Source organism: Podarcis pityusensis (assembly GCF_964106645.2).
Source record: "Podarcis pityusensis genome assembly, chromosome: 8".
Lineage (NCBI taxonomy): Eukaryota > Metazoa > Chordata > Lepidosauria > Squamata > Lacertidae > Podarcis > Podarcis pityusensis.
The window spans coordinates 78,616,182-78,637,259 of record NC_138033.1 but is presented as its reverse complement, the minus strand read 5'-3'; the positions used below and the strand labels follow the sequence as shown (position 1 = coordinate 78,637,259).

General features: G+C 46.2%; 1 protein-coding gene across 1 annotated transcript; it reads right to left on the bottom strand.

Annotated features, from left to right (window-relative positions):
* Positions 1-1,865: 1,865 nt before the first annotated feature.
* Positions 1,866-18,634, bottom strand: SLC66A1 (solute carrier family 66 member 1). Its single transcript, XM_081018003.1, has 8 exons — positions 18,450-18,634; positions 14,462-14,749; positions 13,041-13,170; positions 10,425-10,512; positions 7,707-7,864; positions 5,044-5,136; positions 3,109-3,294; positions 1,866-2,525 (listed from the first exon to the last, which is right to left on the bottom strand). The coding sequence occupies exons 2-8, from the start codon at positions 14,632-14,634 to the stop codon at positions 2,427-2,429; spliced, it is 927 nt and encodes a 308-aa protein (XP_080874129.1). The 5' UTR covers positions 14,635-14,749; positions 18,450-18,634; the 3' UTR covers positions 1,866-2,426.
* Positions 18,635-21,078: the final 2,444 nt, after the last annotated feature.

Here is a 21,078-nt window from a genome sequence, read left to right as displayed (position 1 = left end):
GTTGGGAAGTTCACAGTTTTTGCACGTTCCTTACAGGGGGTTTGTTTGACATGTGGTGGTGCTTGTAACAAGTCAGTCAGTGGGATAGCCTGTCTAGCATGGTCAGGGAAACTGCACTCTCCCCAAAGGTTACTGGACTACAACTCCCATCGCCCCCAGCTAGCAGGACCAGTGGTCAGGGATCATGGGAGTTGTAGTCCAACAACAGGTGGAGATCCAAATTCAAAAAACACTGGGCTATGTTGAAAGACTGGCCACATTCACACCATGCATTTAAAGTTCTACAATACCACTTTTAAACAGTCATGGCTGTAGTTTTGTTAAAGATGTTGAAAGTTGTTGGGGGGCACATTTTACCCTCTCAGAACTACAGTTCCCAAAGTGGTTTAGCAGCTCGTCCCTCCCCACAGGGAGCTCTTAGAATTGCAGTGCTGGGACGGAAAGAGGTCTCTGTTAAAAGAGTGAAGAAAGCTCCTACTGTTTTGAGGTGTTTTCCTCCACAATTCGAACTAAAAAACCTACCTACATTTTAAAGCAGCGAAGTATTTCCTGGGAAGAGTGATGGGCTAGCTTGAGTTGTACTAGAGGTCACCTACTTCTGTATTCACAACCAGAGCTTTCTAGTATCATTTTTGCAGTCAACATGTTATGGACATGGGTGGCGCTGTGGTCTAAACCACAGCACCTAGGACTTGCCGATCAGAAGGTCGGCAGTTTGAATCCCTGTGACGGGGTGAGCTCCCGTTGTTCAGTCCCTGCTCCTGCCAACCTAGCAGTTTGAAAGCACGTCAAAGTGCAAGTAGTTATATAGGTACCACTCTGGTGGGAAGGTAAACGGCATTTCCGTGCACTGCTCTGGTTCGCCAGAAGTGGCTTAGTCCTGCTGGCCACATGACCCGGAAACTGTACGTTGGATCCCTCGGCCAGTAAGGTGAGATGAGCGCCGCAACATCAGAGTCGTTCGTGACTGGACCTAATGGTCAGGGATCCCTTCACCTTTTGTGGGGGACACACCCTCACCTTTCCAGAGTTTAGGTTGACTAAAACACCCCCAGGAAACCTATCCTGTTCAAATATCGACACTGAAGAGAGGAGTGAGATTGTGGCCAAGATTAACAACGTAAGAGAATGATCTGCTGCCCCATCTAGTCCGTCAGCATGTCTAGGCAACACGATGACCATAGACATATGTTATAGAATTCCTTCAAACCATAAAAAGTACTAAATGAAATCTTTAGTCTCAAAGTCTCTGAAAATCTTTAAATGAAGCGAGGTACCAAACTGTGTATGATGAAAGACAAGCTGTGAAGCTTTGTGTATTCAGCAAATATGATGTCCAACACTGAACAGTGGTTCTGGATATTGACTACTGTTTTGTAGAATTCTTCGTCAGCGTGGTGGGAGAATATAGAATTGCTAAATTTTGTACTTGTTATCGTTTGAAGGAATTCTATAAAGACTGTCTATTACGTATGTATATGGTCATCGTGTTGCCTAGACATTGCTGACGTTCTCTTTGCAACACGGGGGTTTGTTTGGTTACTTATTGCTGGTCCATCTAGTCCAGCATCCTGTTTTCACAGTGGCCAACCAGATGCCCCAATGGAAAACCAGCCCTCTCCATTTCCAGCAGCTGCTATCCAGAAACACTACTGCCTCCATTATGGATAGCCCTCTTCTCTATGAATTTATCCAATACTCTCAAAGTCATCCAAGTTGGTGGCTGTGACTGCCACCTATGGGGGCAAGTTCCACACTTTTAACTATGTGATGGGTGAAGAATTTTACCTGCCCCGAATCTTCCAACATTGAGCTTCCTTGGCTGTCCACGGTTCTGTTTCGTCTTCTCCCAATGCATCCAGACATTATTAGAAAGCGGGGTTAAGTTTATTTTCATATTTATCCATCTGTGCAAATAAAACGCTTATTCACAATGAATGCCCAACGTGTGTGCCACTGAACAAGACCTCTGCCCTTCACCCTCGATGGGTCTTGGCAGAATTCACCTGTGACTGTGTTTATGACGGCAAATAACACTTTGAAGCCCAGAGATACAGCTTTACCCAATCCCCACTTGCGGTGATTTCCCTTTGATCCCATCCAAACCTCCTCATTAAATTACATTTTTCCTTATTTTGGATTGTGATTGTGAAGAGGGAGCTATGTGCACCTTGAGTTCCAAAAGACACTTAAAAAAAAAAAAATATGCACCATTTTCACTCCTCAGCTTACAACCTGTGAGATTAATTCCCCAACCTACCCTTTTAAATAGAAACATTGTCCGTTTAGAGGTAGTCAGCCCCAACCCCGAAATGGAGAAGGATCTGTTCAACAGTAAAGGATTAACTGTGTTGCACGCTCTCCAAAGTCCAGAGGAATGGAGAAAGCCTTCACAGCATCTTCATTCACTTAAAAATTGTGCCTTGTCAGCTTTCGGTAGGTTCCTCTTGTGCACCCAGGAGAGCCTCTCTCTCTTCAAGCGACGGTAGCCTCTTCCGACGGTAGGCAAGGAACTGAAACGAGATCTGAATTGGTGAAGTTAAGGACAGTTTCTGCAACAGGAAGAGCCAATTTTAGTTTTTAATTGGGTGCCTCTTGATTTTACTGTTGGTCCACCTCAAATTAATCTGTGTAATCCTTTTATTTTTTAAAAAGACCCTTGCTACTTAAATGTGGTGTTGCAAAAAAAGAGAGAAATCAAGTCAGCAGCATATATCTTCCTATATAGATAGAAACGTAAGGCTGTCGTCACGCAGCCCCATTGGAATGCTTCATCACAATTCTGGATTTGCACGAAGACAGGGCAGAGGAGCAGAAGGGAAGATGCAGCAGAGTAGACCCACTTGCTCTCATTGTCCTCCCAGGAGCTGAGCATAGGTGGACCCAATCCCAGCTTTACCCATGCTACCTGTTTGGTAGCTTAGGCCCAACATCACTCAGCAAGCTTTGTTGAGTAAGCAGAGAGTTGATTCCCTGGGTATATATGGCACTATAATGCATTGTCTATAGAACTCTCATATCTGCACAGGATTTTGCCTCTGCAGAAACGTAAAAAAATCTGATATCTGGCTGGGGGTGGGGGTGTCGGGGCAGAGAGAGAAAGGATACAACGATGTCAAGAGCCAGGACTCCCAAACTGCCAATCAACCATGGGAGGTGGTGGATGACGTAGCTGCCTTCAGCTTGGCCTCGATCCGGGTTTTTCAGCAGGACGCTGAGTCCGTACAAAGTGTTCCCCAGCATCACCAGAGCGAAGAGAGAATAAGATATGCCGACGGTCGATTTTCTCTTGAACTGCAGGGTAAGTTAAGAGGAATTGCAATTATCAAGGCAGTCCTGTTTAGGAAAGCTTTTAATGTTTAATAGGTTATTGTATTTTAGTGTTCTGTTGGAAGCCACCCAGAGTGGCTGGGGAAACCCAGCCAGATGGGTGCGGTATAAATAATAAATTATTATTATTATTATTATTAGCAGCAGCAACAAAAACAACAATAGCAGCTCTCAAGGTTTTCTGGCAGCGAGTCTTTTCCCAGCCTTACCTGGCAATTCCTTCAGGGACTGAACACCTATCAGAGAATCGGGAAGAATGGGGTGCAATTGCGGACATCTAAGGCAAACAACGCAGATGCGTTTGGAATCGTGCAGACAGAAGCAGACTTCAGGCTTCTCAGATCTACATTGGGTTGTTTTTTTACTAGAATCCCAAATCAACGGCTACTAGCCATGATGGCTATGCTCTGCCTGGAGGCAGTAAAACTCTAGATATTGAATGCTGGGAATCACAAGAGCGATGGGCTCAGGTCCTGCTTTTGAGCTTCCCTTTGGGGCATCTGGGTGTCAGAACTGGAATAGATGAGCCATTGGTCTGATCCAGTAGCCAGGCTGTACTTGCGTTCTTCAGATCTACCAGGTGCAAAAGGTTTGTTTCTAGCAGCCAAACTGAGCTGAGCTCCTGATGGCCACTTGTGATCACTTTCCCACCCAGCCGCAGCCACTGGAGAAAATGAGCAAAGCCTGCTTTGGATCAGGTCAGACTATTCACCCATCTAGCCCCATACAGTCTACTCTGACTGGCAGCCGCTCTCCAGGGCCACAGGCCAGGGAAGGGCCTTTCCCCTCACCAGCAGCCCAACCTTTTTTGATTGGGGATGGAACCTCAGACCATGTGCAAGCAAAGCAGAATGTTCTGCCATCTGCTAAAAAGAAAGTAGAATTCTATATTCCTGCCGCTAGAGGAAAAGGTTTTCTTATATGCAACCGCTGTGGCCAGAATGATTATAGCAAAAAAATTGGAAGTGGGGGGGGGGGAACTCCCTCAATAAGAGAATGGCAAATAAAATTTTGTGAATATATAGAATCAGCAAGACTTACAGCAGTGGTAAGAAGCCAGCCAGACCAAAAACTGATAGAGGAGTGGACTTGCGTGAAGAAATACAGCAAAAAACATTGTTCTGGTATTAATATATTCATATGCAATGAATGAAACTGATAGAGTAAAAAATTAAGAAGAAATGGGTATAAGATGAGATAGTCAAAAATAATATAATACAGCGAAAAGGAACAAAGGAAGCCCCACACAGGTGGAGGAAAATCAAGATTTATGTTTGTTTGTCTGTTTTCTTTTTTTGTAATCTAAGTTAAGAGGTGTATGTATCTATGTATAATAAGTTTGTTTAGTGTTTTGTGTTTGTAAGTATTGCATTTATCAATAAAAGTTTTTAAAAAAGAAAGTAAAATTCTAGTCCTCATGGTTCAAAGAAAAGGGCCCATTTAAACAAAAGCAAAGTCAGCTGCCCTTATACTGAGTCAGACCACTGCTCCATTTAGCTCCAGATCTTCTCTGACTGGCAGCAGCTACCCAGGGCTTCAGACGTCCTGTCTCTCCTGGCCGTATCCGGAAATCCACTGGGAGTTGACCCAGGAATTTTGACATGAAGAGCAGTTGCTCTGTCACTGTGATACTTTAGCCTCCCTCCCAAGCCAGCCTGAAAGAGCCGCTGGTACTGAAACAGACCCTGCCCCATTTCCCCGAGCGCAGCTTACATTCGTGTAGATCTGTGGGACCCGGGAAAGCAGGTAGAGAACAGACGAAACAGACCCGATAATGAAACCAATGATTTCTTGCTGGGTGAAAGGCTGTGGAAGGAAACGAGGCCGTTAAAAATAAATAAATGGTCCAAGGAGAGAACAGGTTTAAAATTAATTCTGCCCAAACCAGCCCGCCGCCCTCTGGCTCCCCTCCTCTATTTTTTGAAAATATTTTTTATTAGTTTTTCAAGAATAAGGAAATATAGGCAGCTCTCAGTTTACAGCGGGGTTATTTTCTGGGAACAGCGTGTAAAGGCAAAATAGTGTAAAGTCAAAACAGACTGGGTCCGTTGGCAGGTGGGATTGCCAAAGCCTTTTCCCCCTGATGCCCCCCTCACCTTTTTTATTTTTTTAAAATTATTTTGGCCAAGTTGAGAAAGCTGCTTTTTAACATGCTTGGGCTTTTGCTCTTATTTTGGGTTGTTGCGCTGGAGTTCTTTGTGTTTGAATTCTCCAACAGCTTAAATAGCTTTGAGAAATTCATTTTCTAGTCCGAGAGGAGAGCTTTCGGCGTCCCATTTTAACATTCTTCGGCTTCTTCTTGTGCACTGAACACTTTCCCTTTAAGGAAGATTTCTTGGGGGCAAGTAGTTTTTCCACCTGGCCTGGTTTAGTTCTAGTTGTTTTTCTATTTTCAGTGCCTGACTAGATTATATTTCCATTTGGCTGAATGTGCATCCGTTAAACGCACGCAAGTTACGAGTTACCTATACGTAACCTGTTGTTGAATGAAGTGAGCTGGAGCAACTGCAATGCACTATTATATTTCCCCCACTCAACAAGCAAGCATACACAAAATCATTATAACAAACCAATTAACTGAAACAAAACTTTTATGAAATTACATGCCCCCTCACCAACAGGCCCTTTGGTTCCAAGTGTCATAAGAATCTCCCGTTACTCCTCGGCAGGTAAGCGTGGCAAAGAAGGAACCGTTCACAAGCAAATCATACAGCTGGAAGGGACCCTGAGGGTCATCTATCCATGATCCATGCGACGGTCACCTCCAGGCTAGACTACTGTAATTCGCTCTACATGGGGCTGTCCTTGAAACTGACCCAAAAACTCCAGCGGTGCAGAATGCTGCAGCGAGGCTCCTCACGGGGTCTCTGCCATGGGAGCATATTCACCCAGTGCTTTTCCAGCTGCACTGGCTCCCGGTGGAGTACAGGATCAGATTTAAGGTGCTGCTTTTGACCTTTAAAGCCCTTCATGGCCTAGGACCCTCGTACCTACGGGACCGCCTCTCCCGGTATGCCCCACGGAGAGCCTCAAGGTCCATAAATAGCAACACCCTAGAGGTCCTGGGCCCTAAGGAAGTTAGATTAGCTTCAGCCAGAACCAGGGCCTTTTCAACACTGGTGGAACGCTCCGGCCTGGTGGAACGCTCTGCCTCATGAGACCAGGGCCCTGCAGGATCTGATTTCTTTCCGCAGGGCCTGTAAGACAGAGTTGTTCTGCCTGGCCTTTGGCTTGGAGCCAATTTGATTCCCTCCCCCTCTTTCTTTTTTCTTTTTCCTTTCTCCTCCTGTGATGAGGCTGCATTTTAATATTTTAATGTTTCAATATTTTAATGTATTTTAATCTTGTTTTTAAGTTGTATTCATTCAACTTGTTTTTATTATTGCTTGTTAGCCGCCCTGAGCCTGGCCTTGGCTGGGGAGGGCGGGGTATAAATTAATTATTATTATTATTATTATCTAGTCCAACCCCCTGCGATGCAGGAATCTCAGCTAAAGCATCCATGACACGTGGCCATCAAACCTCTGCTTAAAAACCTCCAAGGAAGAAGAGCCCACCCGAGGGATACAGTCCCACTACCAAATCTGCCAAAATAGTTCACTTCCAAGAGGCCCAACCCCTCAGGTGATGCAAAATAGGAGACAAATTAACAAAAGTGACTAAGTGATGCCACTCTCTTGCAAAGTCCTCCTCCTCCTCTTGTCCCCTGTTTACTTTCAATTTGTTCCTGTCTTTTTTTGTCTTTTTATAGGAGCAAAAGAGCACCCTGTAGGCCTGATCTTTATTGTTGCAACATCAAACTACTATGTAGAAGAAGCAGAAAGAAGCCCTGAACAAAGGATGGCTCCCCTTTTTATAAAAGGTAAAGGGACCCCTGACCGTTAGGTCCAGTCGTGACCGACTCTGGGGTTGCGGCGCTCATCCCGCTTTATTGGCCGAGGGAGCCGGCGTACAGCTTCCGGGTCATGTGGCCAGCATGACTAAGCCGCTTCTGGCGAACCAGAGCAGCGCATGGAAACGGCGTTTACTTTTCTGCCTATTAATCTACTTGCACTTTGACGTGCTTTCGAACTGCTAGGTTGGCAGGAGCAGGGACCGAGCAACGGGAGCTCACCCCATCGCGGGGATTTGAACCGCCAACCTTCTGATCAGCAAGCCCTAGGCTCTGTGGTTTAACCCACAGTGCCACCCCCCCCCCTTTTTATAGGTTTTCCAAATTACCCATAACACCCTTAGTGAAACATCATATATTTGTCGTAACTATGTCATAAATTGGGAGGGGTTTCTTCCAGCAGAAACCTGAGCAGCAGGCTCGCCCTGCGCTTCACATGACCTCCAGCTTCCAATCTTTAGGTGAAACAAATAAACAAGCATACCTCCCACCCAGGACGATCTTCTGCGGACGAGAGAAGCATCCTCCCTCTGAAGGACACAGTGTCATCTCCAGGAAGAGAGGAGGGTCTGCCCACGAAGGAGGTCACAGACACCGTTCCCACAACGAGGAACGCAAAAGCGGCATTGATTGAAGCGGAGACTAAGGAGGGAAAGAGAGAAATTGGTTTAGGATAAGGCAGAAAACTGACCGGGGGGGGGGGGGCCTGTGAACAAGGGGATGGGAAACCCCCTTAAAAAGTTTCCTGAAGTAATAATAATAATTTTATTATTTGTATCCTGCCCATCTGGCTGGGTTGCCCCAGCCACTCTGGGACATATAAAACACGGGTTTGCAATTGTTATTGCAAAACAATTTTCATATAACAACACAAAGACAATATCTCAATGACAACTAAATATTAACTAACAACACATGGTCTAACACAGGGGTAGGCAACCTAAGGCCCGGGGGCTGGATGTGGCCCAATTGCCTTTAAATCCGGCCCACGGACGGTCCGGGAATCAGAATGTTTTTACATGAGTAGAATGTGTCCTTTTATTTAAAATGAATCTCTGGGTTATTTTTGGGGCCTGCCTGGTGTTTTTACATGACTAGAATGTGTGCTTTTATTTAAAATGCATCTCTGGGTTATTTGTGGGGCATAGGAATTCATTCATTTCCCCGTCCAAAAAAAAATACTCCAGCCCCCCCACAAGATCTGAGGGACAGTGGACTGGCCCCCTGCTGAAAAGGTTTGCTGACCTCTGTATAAAAACATAATAAAACGTCAAACATGAAAAACTTCCCTATACAGGGCTGCCTTCAGATGTCTTCTAAAAGTCAGATGGTTGTTTATTTCCTTGACATCTAATGGGAGGGCGTTCCACAAGGCGGGCGCCACTACCAAGAAGGCCCTCTGCCTGGTTCCCCGCAACCTCACTTATCGCAGGGAGGGAACCACCAGAAGGCCCTCGGAGCAGCAAGCTTCTGCCTGACAATTTCCCCAACTTTTCAGCAGTGTGGCGTAGTGGTTTGGAGCATCAGCCTAGGACCTGGGACTGCAGAGTTCGAATCCCCCACTCAGCCGCAAAGCTCGCTGGGGGAGCTTGGGCCCGTCACTGCCTCTCGGCCTATTCTAGCCCGCAGGGTTGTTTTCGTGAGGGCAAAATGGATCGTACGTTTCCAAGCACAATTCAAAGTGTTGGTGCTGACCTTTAAAGCCCTAAACGGCCTTGGTCCAGTATATCTGAAGGAGCGTCTCCACCCCCATCGTTCTACCCGGACACTGAGGTCCAGCACCGAGGGCCTTCTGGCGGTTCCCTCACTGCGAGAGGCCAAGTTACAGGGAACCAGGCAGAGGGCCTTCTCGGTAGTGGCGCCTTCCCTTCTTGGTAGTGGCGCCTTCCCTCCCACCAGATGTCAAAGAGAACAACAACTACCAGGCTTTTAGAAGACATCTGAAGGCAGCCCTGTTTCGGGAAGCTTTTAATGTTTGATGTATTATAGTATTTTAATATTCTTTTGGAAGCCGCCCAGAGTGGCCGGGGAAGCCCAGCCAGATGGGCGGGGTATAAATAATAAATTATTATTATTATTATTATTATTATCGGGGAGAACCACGTATGCCACTTGGAGGAAAGTTGGGATATGAGAGGCAGTGTGGCATATTGGTTAGACTGTTTTGCCAGAACATGGGAGAGAACAGGGTTCAAATCTGCCTCCTCAGTCATTAGGCTCACTGGGGGCCAGTAACTGCCCTCTCAGCCTAACCTACCTCCCAGGATTGTTGTGGGGATTACATGAGCTCAATAGAGGGAAAAAGTGCAATTAGTCAATAATAAACCATTATTAGTAATGTTTAGCCCTACTATGGCTTTTGGGGGGTACACAGGTTTTCCCAGAATTATGGCATCAGTAACAGATTTTCCTTTAGGGGAAGTGTCCCAAAATGACACCCGGCCACTGACCTTCAGCCTCACAGTGTTAAAATATCTCAAAAAAAGAGGAAGAGATAAATTCATTATCAGCAGCCGGGAAGTTGTTCACAGAGTTAACAGATCTACAGGAAGGATTGGTTAAAAAAAAAAAGTTTGATGAAATTAACAAGATGGAGAGGCAAGTCCTTTGTTTTAAAGGGTGAGGGAAGATTTAAGGATTGAGATTTAAGATTGACCCAGGGCTTCTAATCTATGAATCCTTGCCAAACTTTAGATTGTAGGTGTTTTGACACAACAACCTGCCCTTTTGTATTCTAAAGCATCACACAAACTGATGGCACTATACAAATTGACAACAGTTAAAATGTATAGGACAGGAATGTGGTTATGCAGTGGCAGGGTAGATGTTGAGCCCTGGAGTCAATTAAGTGAGCATTAGAGCATGTACAGAGTGCACATCCATACCAGCTTGCATTCCACCCTGGAAGTCGGTGAGCATTGAGTAGAAAGGTTTAAAGGGTCTTCCAGGAAAATCGCAGCCCTGGCGCTTTGGTTCATTGTTAACCATAGCCAAAGTAGGGCAGAGAACTCTGCACATGCCCAGAGATAAAAAATAGAATTAAGTTGCATGCCCCAAACCCTTAAATGGGGCCCCAACTTGTGTTGAAAGTATTTCCTGAAAACAGGGCTAATGTTTTGGGTTGGTTTTTTTTTTAGTTACAATTGTTTAATGTTCTGCAAAACCTGCTTTTCTTGGCCCGTGTTAGTGAGTTGAAACTTACAGGTTCTGTTCTGGTTCTTGACTTTGTAATAGAGGTAGAGAGACATCATAAGCAGGTCTGCCAGTACGTAATAGATGGCTGTGTATACCTGTGGCAGAGAAAGAAAGAAAGAAAGAAAGAAAGAAAGAAAGAGAGAGAGAAAGAGGGGGGGGGCTGTCAATAGCAACTCTGAAATTAAAAGAATTAAAATTCTGCACCCAGGGTATACCGATTCCACAAAGTGATCAAGTATGGAAAAAAGATTGTCCTAAACTGCAGTCACAAATCACATTCTTTCACTGAATTCATTTCCACAGAATCTTGGAATTGTCGAGTTGGAAGGGATCCCAAGGGTCATCTAGCCCAACCCCAAGGTGCAGTGCAAGAATCATTGCTGAAGAATCTCTGACAGATGACTACCCAACCTGTGTTTTAAAACCTCACATGAAGGAGCATCCCGCCACCTTCCAAAGGAAGTCCGTTCCCCTGTCAAACAGCTCTTATAGGCAGAAAGTCATTCCTGACGTTTAGTCGGAATCTCCTGTCTTGTAACTTGAAGTCATGGGTTCAAGTCCTACCCTCCGGAGCAGGAGAAAACAAGCTTGTTCCATCTTCCATGTGACAGCCCTTGAGATAGATGGCTATCATGTCTCCTCTTTTCCAAGCTAAACATCCCCAACTCCCTCAACCATTCCTCATATGGCTTGGTTTCCAGACCCTTGATCAGGCATAGGCAAACTCCAGCCCTCCAAATGTTTGGGACTACAATTCCCATCATCCCTGACCACTGGTCCTGTTATTAGCTAGGGATGATGGGAATTGTAGTCTCAAACATCTGGAGGGCTGGAGTTCGCCTATGCTATGGTTACCAGATTTTTTTCAATGAATCCGGGGACCCTTTTTCTTTTCTTTTTTTGAATCTGAGTAGCAACAGGGAGTCAGTAGTGGGGATGGTGAGGCAAAAGACCCTGGGCCCAAGCACACATGCATATTGTATAAAGGTGCAAAGCCCTTCTTTTGCACCCTGTGAAACATAAATGTGCAGTTTTTAAAAAAACTGGGCAACAGCATGCTGCCTGCCCTTGACTCCCAAGCCCTCCCTGATCTCTTGCCCCCCTTTGTTTTGACAGATCGGGGGAGGCTTAGGAGTTGCGGGTGGGCGGCTGTTGCCCAGTTTTTAAAAAACTCTGCACATTTATGTTTTGCAGGGTTCGAAAGAAGGACTTTGCACCTTGCCTGGAAGAGAAACCGCACACCTTGCGCCCCTCCTGGGCAACGGCCGCCCGCCCACGACTCCTGAGCCTCCCCCAATCTGTCAAAACAAAGGGGGAAGGGGGCAGGAGATCTGTACCACCGGACGTCCCCAGTTCACGTTCGGCAGTGGCGGCGGCAGCGAGCAGCTCCTGAAGCCAGCCAGAGCCAACTGCGCTACCAGGCTGATTCCGGGCTGCTGAGCATGCCACTTGCATGTTTCCCAGAGACAGATTTGCAAATCTGGGGACATTCCGGGGACGGAATTTGTTCGGGGACAGATTTACAAATCCGGGGACTGTCCCTGGGAACCAGGGACATTTGGTAACCTGGCCTATGCCTGCCCTTGATCCTCTTTGGTCACCCTCCTCAACACTAATTCCAGCTTGTCAATATCCTTAAACTGGGATGATGATGATGATGATAAATAATAATAATAATAATAATATTTATACCCCACCCATCTGGCTGAGTTTCCCCAGCCACTCAGGGCGGCTCACAATTGAGTGTTAAAAACAATACAGTGTTAAATATTAAAAACTTCCCTAAACAGGGCTGCCTTCAGATGTTTTTTAAAGATAAGATAGCTGCTTATTTAGAGGTCCTGGGCCCTAAGGAAGTTAGATTAGCCTCAACCAGAGCCAGGGCCTTCTCAACACTGGCTCCGGCCTGGTGGAATGCTCTGTCTCTTGAGACCAGGGCCCTGCAGGATCTGATCTCTTTCTGCAGGGCCTGTAAGACAGAGTTGTTCCACCTGACCTTTGGCTTAGAATTAGTTTGATTCCCTCCCCCTTTTTCTTTTTCCTTTATCCTCCTATGATGAGATTGCTCCCTAATTGTTTTAATGTTGTATCTTAATCTTTTAAATTGTATTTTAATCAACTTGTTTTTATTAATGGTTGTTAGCCGCCCTGAGCCCGGTCTTGGCTGGGGAGGGCGGGGTATAAATAAAAAGTTGTTATTATTATTATTATTATTTCCTTCACATCTGAAGGGAGAGCGTTCCACAGGGCGGGCGCCACTACCGAGAAGGCCCTCTGTCTAGTTCCCTGTAACCTCACTTCTCGCAATGAGGGAACCGCCAGAAGGCCCTCGGCGCTGGATCTCAGTGTCCGGGCTGAACAATGGGGGTGGAGACGCTCCTTCAGGTATACAGGACCAAGGCCGTTTAGGGCTTTAAAGGTCAGCACCAACACTTTGAATTGTGCTCAGAAACGTACTGGGAGCCAATGCAGATCTGGACTGGATGCCCAGAACTGGACACAGGACTCCCAGGTGAGGTCTGACCAGGACAGAACAGTGTGGTCCTATTTTAAACCACACAAAACATGGATGAGAGCATCCATTTCAGTTCAGTTCACTCTGTTCCAGAAAGGCTCTTCTTACCTGTAGTGGTAGCTGGTCAGCCAAGAACGACCCAATCAGGTTTAAAGAGTCTCCTCCTAACCATCCCAACAGGAAGTAGACAGATAACGCCTGGTCCATAATCCCAGTTTTACAGGCCAGGTAGTATTGGCTGCAGAGGGGAGACATTTGAGGAAGAAGCAGTTAGAGTAGGCTTGCTGGTCAAGCTTTGCTTGGTCACCTAGGGCAAGCAAATTATATCTCCAGGTGACCAGATCCCCAGTCAAAAAAAAGGAAGATTGTAGAAGTCTGCATGTAGACACACACAGATACATATACACACACGGTTACAATATTGCTTTTTATATATAGAGATAGTTCTGTGCTTCTGTTTTGCTACTTTGATATTAGTTAGTTTTATGGGTTTTATTTTACATTCATTTATTTAAAAGTATGCATAAACTGCATGATATTTTTTAATCTCTAAAAAGTGTAGGATGCAAGAACAAGCAAGTAACATCGCTGAAACAAAAATGCAAGCTGTATACAGCAAAACATTTGTTTATTTTTTATTTTATTTGTCAGATTTATATTACCGCCCTATACCCGGAGGTCTCAGGGCAGTTCAGAGAATAAAATCAAAATATAAAACCACAAAATACATAAACAAAATAAACAACAACAACAACAACCCAATAACCTCCACCCCCAAAAAAACAACCCACCACATTTTAAAAGGTCATAGGATGTCAATCAAATCAACCAAAGGCCTGGTTAATTAAGTTCTGGTGAGCAGAAAAGGAAAAAAAAACAAATAAAATTTCAGGGAATTCAGAGAAATAAAGACAGGGTCTTCAATCTTGGGTCAGGGAAAGCCTGGGCAAAAAGATAGACATTTAAGAATGTAAGAAGAGCTGCTATATCAGGGCAAATGGGCCACCTAGCCGGCAACCATTTTTCCACAGAGCGATCTTTCTCAAGACATCTGAAGCAAGTAACGATCGCTGCTTCACCTATGCACTTCATTTTAAATGATGTTTTCGCAAGCTGCCCTGGATCCACTTGGTGAGTAATAAGTAGATATATTTCCTGGGCTTTACTTTAAGAGACAACGTAGGTGAGAACTGCAACGAAATGTTGCAGCGCAGGGCTCACTACCTTGCTCGAGATTGCAGCCGGCCACATGAGCTTCGTGTCTCATTTGGAGGGATTTTGTCGCTGCCATTGCAAAGAAAGTGGAGAAAAGGAAAGCTCGGAGTTTCCTAAGGGCAGCAGGAGACTTGCTCGAGCGGGAAGTGACTCATGTCTCCAAAAAAATATATGTTGTGTCAGGGTTGGTTAGCAATGAGAAACTCGCCCGTCATTCCAGCAGTGGGTTGTTGAGTTCTTCAATTAGGAGTTATGATCACTCAAGGCAACCAAAGAGGAAGCAACCGTTGTTGTTTTTGCTTTTTGTTACTTACGGGAAAGACGCCGCAGCAAAGCAGAAGATGGAGAGCAAGCCCAGCACCACACTGGATATGTCCCAGCCATCCTGGGCACATTCGTGGAATATCTCCCAAACCCACTGGGAGCCATTGGGGCAATCGGAAAAATTCATGCTCAGGGAACCGATCATTTGCAGATGAACCGGCATTGTGCGTATCTGAGCAAAGGCTCAATTTAGGGAATTTAGGGAAAGGGAGGCTAGGCCGCAGAAGTCACACGAAACATAAGAGGCAGGATTATTTGTCCATAGCCGAACTGTGAACCTGCCAAGGAAGAAAGGAAAGAAATAAGTGTCATAGGAACCAGTCTTTTAGTGTGGCTGCACTCTGAAATGCCCTGCTAATTAACATTGGTGAAATGTCTAAATTGTATTCTTCCTGACGCCTGCGAAAAACTTTTCCCTTTAGGTAAAGCCTTCTCAGACACAAATTTTAATCCATAATTTTAACCAAGAATGCTAAACAAACATCTAGAGGGAATCAGGTTGGGGGAGGCTAGTTTAAAGGGTTGTATCCAACTAAGCAAGGGACGCGGGTGGCGCTGTGGGTTAAACCACAGAGCCTAGGGCTTGCTGATCAGAAGGTTGGCGGTTCGAATCCCTGTGACGGGGTGAGCTCCCGTTGCTCGGTCCCTGCTCCTGCCAACCTAGCAGTTCAAAAGCAGTTCAAAGTGAAAGTAGATAAATAGGTACCGCTCCGGCGGGAAGGTAAACAGCGTTTCCGTGCGCTGCTCTGGTTCGCCAGAAGTGGCTTAGTCACGCTGGCCACATGACCTGGAAGCTGTACGCCGGTTCCCTCGGCCAATAAAGTGAGATGAGCACCGCAACCCCAGAGTCGGTCATGACTGGACCTAATGGTCAGGGGTCCCTTTACCTTTACCTTTATCCAACTAAGCAGACCCACTGAAATGAATGAACCTAAATTAGCCAAACTGTGTGGTTGGTCTACTCCAGGGGTCAGCAACCTTTTTCAGCCGTGGGCCAGTCCACCGTCCCTCAGACCATGTGGCGGGGGCCGGACTATATTTTTTTTGGGGGGGGGAGGGGGAATAAACGAATTCCTATGCCCCACAAATAACCCAGAGATGCATTTTAAATAAAATCACGCATTCTACTCATGTAAAAACACGCTGATTCCCGGACTGTCCGCGGGCCAGATTGAGAAGGCAATTGGGCCCCGGGGCCTTAGGTTGCCTACCCCTGGTCTACTCTTAACATTGGATGCAAGCCAGTACAGCTATTTGCCACTAGGGCTTAATGAAGCCTCCTAGTTCAGGGGTAGTGTATCTCCAACTACCAGCCTGGACCCAAATGTCTAGGGAAATCCCCCATCTCTTTCAAACCCGCCCCTCCCCTCCCTGGGCACTGTCCCAAGCAGCTACTCTTACAAAGCACTTTTTCTGGGATCAGGACAGCTGACAAGAGGGCCATCAGCATTTTGCATACTGAAAAAAACAGCTCAAGGAAGAATCACACTCGTGAGCAGGGAACCCTTTCACAATCCCACAAGCAAAGAAAAAGAGAGAGGACTTTAGCCAGCAAGAATTGCCCACCCCAGCACATATTCTTGCTTTGCAGGCACAGAGAAATCGTCATTTCAGCGTCATTTATTTTTCATTCTGACACACACACACACACACACACACACAGAGAGAGAGAGAGAGAGAGAGAGTTAGTTTGGTCTTCCAAAGCTGCATTCTTTTTTCTTCTTTTTTGCTAGCCAAACAAGAAAGTAAAAAGCTTTTTAAAAAAACAAAAACAAAAAAACTTTCTGACTGGAGTCCAAAGGCAAGACCAGATTCTGGAGCGCTTCACCTTGGTGTGTGTAAACAGGAGGGTGACAAACCACTTCAGTATTTACCACACTGTGACCTGGTTTGCTATCCGAATGTTTGTCTGAGAAGAAGTCCAATGGAGTCTCCCCAGCCCCACATCCCTGGTTTGTTCTAGGTGAGGACAAAAGGCTGTTTTTCCTTCTATAGATCCGGGTGGAAAAGAGGTCACAAAACCACCAGCCCTCATGGACAAAGATCACTTGGAGAATTTAGAGCAGGGGTCGGCAAACTTTTTCAGCAGGGGGCCGGTCCACTGTCCCTCAGGCCTTGTGAGGGCCGGACTATATTTTTTTTGGGAGGGGGTGAACAAATTCCTATGCCCCACAAATAACCCAGAGGTGCATTTTAAATACAGTGGTACCTCAGGTTAAGAACTTAATTCATTCCAGAGGTCCGTTCTTAACCTGAGGTACCACTTTAGCTAATGGGGCCTCCCGCCGCCGCCACACGATTTCTGTTCTCATCCTGAAGCAAAGTTCTTAACCCAAGGTACTATTTCTGGGTTAGCGGAGTCTGTAACCTGAAGCGTCTGTAACCTAAAGTGTCTGTAACCTGAGGTACCTCTGTAAAAGGGCACATTCTACTCATGTAAAAACACCAGGCAGACCCCACAAATAACCCAGAGATGCTTTTTAAATAAAAGGACACATTCTACTCATGTAAAAACAAGCTGATTCCCGGACCGTCCGCGGGCCGGATTTAGATGGCAATTGGGCCGGATCCGGGCCCCGGGCCTTAGTTTGCCTACCCATGATTTAGAGAGTATCCTGCTCTCTCACAGTAACCAAGAAGGAACTGCCCCAAAGGGACATTGAGGGTTTGGCCTGATGGAAATTTGATGGGGGAAATCTACTCTGCTATAGCTAGGGGCCAGAACTTTTGGGTTAGCCTCTATTGATCACTGCAAGAACAGGGAGACTGTTTCAAAAAAATAAAGAGAGTTGCAAAAAAAAGAAAGAAAAAAAAAGAGCCAGAATCGCAACCACAATGACCTTCCCCAGGACAGATCTAGCAGGTGGAACACAAAGAAGCGAATTCCAAACTGGCTTTGAGCAAAGATAGAGGAATATACTCGGCACATGCCCAGAGTTACTCTTGTTTATCACTGCTTTCCACCTTTGCAGAGGTCTGGAAATGAAGGAAGCCACTTGTACATAATTAGGTCTTGTAAAAAGAGGAGCAGTTGCAATGGGCCACGATTCATCTTCTCCCACCCATCAAAACACATTTGATATACCATCAAAGAGAATGAACAAAAAAAAATCCTCCCTACCAAACTCCACTTAATAATAAGGTTTTCCCCAGGCTGAATCATTACCTATTTTTTTCAAGCCTGGGGGAAGTTCTGGGACACGGGAAGGCCTCTGAGCACAGGCAGAGTGGCTTTTTTTATTTTGTAAGAAAGGAGGAACCACACCCAAGGCCTTCGGTGGGATGGGGGCTTGCTGATAAACAGCCTCCTGATAAACCTAAGCCCCAGGTGGTCTCCATTTCATTTGCAAGAAGAAGTGTGCATGCACACGAAAGCTTATACCAAGAACTAACTTAGTTGGTCTTTAAGGTGCTACAGGAAGGAAATTTTTTTATTTGCAAGACAATCATCAAGGAATAATGATAGATAGGAATAACTCAAACTTCTTGTGTGGCTGCACTTTGGAACTCCCTGCCACTTGAAATCTGGCGGGAGCCTTCACTCTCCTCTTTTTTGGTGCCGGCTAAAAACATTTTTACGCCAGCCTCCCCAGATTATGATGATGCAAGTTTTAATCTGTTTTTTTGTCTATTGCTATTTTACCTTAAATTATTGTTGTAGTTTTTTGTGCTAATTTTATCGTTTTGCCTTTTGGAAACGGCTTTTGAGAAGGTGTTTTTTTTAAAAAAATCAAGCGGTATATAAAATTTATGAATATATTGTACTTAGCATCACGAATTTTTATCACCCTGGCCTTTGGCTAGTACGATAAACCTATGGCGCTAGCATCAAAAAATTAAGATGGGAAAGGAAAATAGGGTTTTAAAACAATACCTGCCCTGGTTTGACCTCGGGGGAGGGAAACATCGTGCCCTACCCCCGGGTTAGGAACCCTGCTTCCCCTGGGGACAACCCCCAACCGCAATCATTCAACTCACTCTGATGCCCAAAGATGCTGAAGGCGCTTTAGCTCCTGGCCCTCGTCTGCGCGCCCCGGGGTGCCATTGCGCCCAAACCGGATTCGCTCCTCTTGGCGGCTGTTCAGACGCCGACCCGGAGCGCGGCTTTGTTTTGTTCTCCGCCCGACTCGGCCGCAGCTCCTCCCCTGCGGCGCCGGCGGGAGGGTTGGCGGATGCGGTGGCGTCAGCTGACGGCAGAGCCCGCCCCACCGAAGGGGGAGGAATCGGGGCCTCGCTCCGCCTCCCGGCCGGGGGAACAAAAGAGGCAGCCCCACCGAACGCGCAGAGCCAGCCGCCCGCGTTTTGGAAGCGCCTCGGGGCGGAGCTCTGCGGTTTGGTTGTGGTGGCGCCTTAGAATGCAGTGGTACCTCGGGTTACAGACTCCGCCGGTTACAGACTCCGCTAACACAGAAATAATACCTCGGGTTAAGAACTTTGCTTCAGGATGACAACAGAAATCGTGCTCCAGCGGCGCAGCGGCAGCAGGAGGCCCCATTAGCTAAAGTGGTGCTTCAGGTTAAGAACAGATTCAGGTTAAGAACGGACCTCCAGAATGAACTAAGATCTTAACCCGAGGTATCACTGTAATTGTAGAGTTGGTCAAGGGGATCCCTCGGGATCATCTAGTCCAACCCCCCACAATGCAGGAATCTCAACTAAAGCATCCCTGATAGATGGCCGTCCAGCCTCTGCTTAAAAACCTCCAGTGAAATCCCAAAAAACTTTAGAACCATCTTTATGTATGCAACTCCGGTGACTGGAATTTTAGTAGCAAAACACTGGAAATGTGACTTAATTCCTACAAAGCTTGACTGGCAGGTGAAGATGATAGAATACTTGGAAATTGCGAAAATGACTGGGAGAATAAGAGGAAACTCAAACCAGAAAGTGTGTAAAGAATGGATAACATTTAAAGAATATCTAAAACAATATTGTGAAAATGCAAATCTCCTGACAGCTCTAGATTGAATCTTGAATATTAAGGGAAACTATAAATGTAGAAGGGACACGGGTGGCGCTGTGGATTAAATCATAGAGCATGGTGTTCAGAGGTAGACTGACTCTACACTTAGAGGTTCCATTTAGTGGCATGGCTAACAAAACCATTCCCCTAACCCCGTATTAGGGACGTGGGTGGTGCTGTGGTCTAAACCACTGAGTCTCTTGGGTTTGCCAATCAGAAGGTCGCAGTTCGAATCCCCGTAATGGGGTGAGCTCCCGTCCCGTTGCTCGGTCCCTGCTTCTGCCAACCTAGCAGTTCGAAAGCCTGAAGTGCAAGTAGATAAATAGGTACCGCTCCGGCGGGAAGGTAAACGGCGCTTCCGTGCGCTGCTCCAGTTCGCCAGAAGCGGCTTAGTCCTGCTGGCCACATGACCCGGAAGCTGTGCACCAGCTCCCTCGGTCAGTAAAGCGAGATTAGCTCCGCAACCCCAGAGTCATCCGCGACTGAACCCAATGGTCAGGGGTCCCTTTACCTTTATAAAGGTAGAAAAATTTCTGGACAGGTAACAGATATAACAGGAATTGCGTAAAGGTTAAGAATTTGTCGAAAGCACACTGAAGTGAATTGGAAGTAAAAAATGTGTGTGATGTTAGACCAGGGGTCAGCAACCTTTTTCAGCCGTGGGGTGGTCCACCGTCCCTCAGACCATGTGGTGGGCCATACTATATTTTGGGGGGGGGGGGGAATGAACGAATTCTTATGCCCCACAAAAAATAACCCAGAGATGCATTTTAAATAAAAGCACACATTCTACTCATGTAAAAACACCAGGCAGGCCCCACAAATAACCCAGAGATGCATTTTAAATAAAAGGACACATTCTACTCATGTAAAAACATGCTGATTCCCGGACCGTCCGTGGGCCGGATTGAGAAGGCGATTGGGCCGCATCTGGCCCCTGGGCCTTAGTTTGCCTACCCCTGTGTTAGACGATGTGTTGTTGGTTAATGTTTAGTTGTCATTAAGATATTGTATTTGTCTGTGTTGTTATATGTAAATTGTTTTGCAATAAAGTTTTTTTTAAAAAATCCAGTGATGGAGAGCCCCCCCATAAGATCCATTATGCATTGCATAGAATCGTGGCGTTGGAAGGGACCCCTAGAGTCATCTAGTCCAACCCACTGCAATTCAGGAATCTCGACTAAAGCATCTGTGGCAGATGGCCACCCAATCTCTGCTAAAAAAATAACTCCAAGGAAGTAGAGCCCTCAACCTCCTGAGGGAGTCGAATTCTATATCCTACCATTTTTCTCCAAGTTGCTCGAAAGCATTGGCTCACACGGTTCTCCCTCCCTCCTCATTTAATCCCCACAACAACCCTGAGGGGTAGGTTGGGTGCGACTGTCTTTCTCAACCTAAGGTTGCACCCAAGCGAGTTCATAGCCCAGTGGGGAATTTGAACCCAGGTCTCCCAGACCTTAGCAGGACACTCTGACTGAAGGCGCTGCTTGAAACCAGCCCTTTTAAAGCAGGCGTACAAAACGACATGCTGCAAAATGGCACGCTCTAAAATGAGGTTGCAGGAATTTTGAGACGGCCCCTTACTTGGGAAGGGAAGGCGTGGCGTCACGCGTGCTTTAAAAGGCTGTTTCCCAGCTGGGGGCG